General features: G+C 53.9%; 1 protein-coding gene across 1 annotated transcript; it reads right to left on the reverse strand.

Moving 5' to 3' along the window:
* Nucleotides 1-275: 275 nt before the first annotated feature.
* Nucleotides 276-1,399, reverse strand: LOC104500133 (keratin-associated protein 4-6-like; the record flags this gene model as incomplete). Its single annotated transcript, XM_010143736.1, has 2 exons — nt 276-1,009; nt 1,358-1,399. Coding segments are annotated over 2 exons (776 nt in total), but the record flags the coding sequence as incomplete, so codon positions are not given.
* Between the last annotated feature and the right edge of the window lie 81 nt (nt 1,400-1,480).

The following is a 1,480-nucleotide window of genomic DNA, read 5'->3' on the forward strand; positions in this document are numbered from 1 at the left end:
TTGGTCACTTCTCCACAACAGGGTTCCACACACTTGGAGGTGCATCTGGTCACAGCTCCACAGCAGGGATCCACACATCTGGTGGTGCACTTGGTCACTTCACAACAGCAGGGATCTACGCACCTCGTGGTGCACTTGGTCACTCTGCCACAGCATGGATCCACGCATTTAGTGGTGCATCTGGTGACACCACCACAGCAAGGATCTACGCATCTCGTGGTGCACTTGGTCACTTCCCCACAACATGGATCAACACATGTGGTGCATTTGGTTACCTCCTTGCAGCAGGGATCTACACATGTGGTCGTGCACTGGGTCACTTCCTTGCAGCAGGGATCCACACATGTCGTGGTGCGCTGGGTCACTTCTTTGCAGCAAGGATCTACACAAGTGGTGGTGCACTTGGTCACCTCACAACAGGGTTCCGCACACGTGGTGGTGCACTTGGTGACTTCCTTGCAGCAGGGATCTACACACGTGGTGGTGCACTTGGTCACTTCCTTGCAGCAGGGATCTACACACGTGGTGGTGCATTTGGTCACTTCCTTGCAGCAGGGATCTACACACGTGGTGGTGCACTTGGTCACTTCCTTGCAGCAGGGATCTACACACGTCGTGGTGCACTGGGTCACCTCCTTGCAGCAGGGATCCGCACATGGGGTGGTGCACTTGCTCACTTCCTCGCAGCACGTCTCTTCACATCTACTGGAGCACTCGGTCACTTTGCAGCAGGGCGGCACATACTGGGCGATTCTGACGCAGCACGGATCCAGCTGGCACCTGGCAGCCTGTGCCACGCCAAGAGCACCCAGGTTCACGTAAGTGGTGGAGCCCTGAGGAAGCCCAGCGCAGCAGTAGGGAGCCACGCACAGAGGCAGGCGCCGGATGTTACAGGGATCCGCACATTTTTTCACAGGAAAACTCCTCACCAAGACGGTGGGAGGCGGAATGCAGATCTGCCTCAGCTGACAACCGTTTTGGCCACACATCTTTGAGGGAGGGGTAATGTCTGAAAGCAGACAAACATGGAGAACAGAGACATTCAGCTTTCCCAAGGCTATTTTAAACACTGAGTTGAACTTTTTCCAGCGTGAAACTGAACAATATTCTGGGGAAACAGCCTGAAACCCATCGCAGGGCACTGACTCTCCGTGAAGACATTTCAGACAAGTTTGTATCTACTGGCTGCACAAACACTTCCGACAACTGCTCAGAACAGGAAGGAAAAGTGTTGTGTGGATTCCTCTAAGTTATAGTGCAGGGTCTGAAGCCATGACAGCCCCCGCCTGTCCACAGTCTCCTTGGTTTGGGATTAAATCTTTGACATCATTTCCCTATTTCCACTCAAAAACCAGACTAGTGGCTTCTGACAGCGCCCTGTCCACACGCAGGTCCTCAGCTAGAAGACAGGAGTGGAGGCTTCAGACCGAAAAACCTCACCAAGGAAAGGATCCGATGCTCCCAGTGCAGCTGCTTTCCC

The sequence above is a fragment of the Buceros rhinoceros genome, unplaced genomic scaffold (assembly GCF_000710305.1).
Source record: "Buceros rhinoceros silvestris isolate BGI_N320 unplaced genomic scaffold, ASM71030v1 scaffold19419, whole genome shotgun sequence".
Classification (NCBI taxonomy): domain Eukaryota; kingdom Metazoa; phylum Chordata; class Aves; order Bucerotiformes; family Bucerotidae; genus Buceros; species Buceros rhinoceros.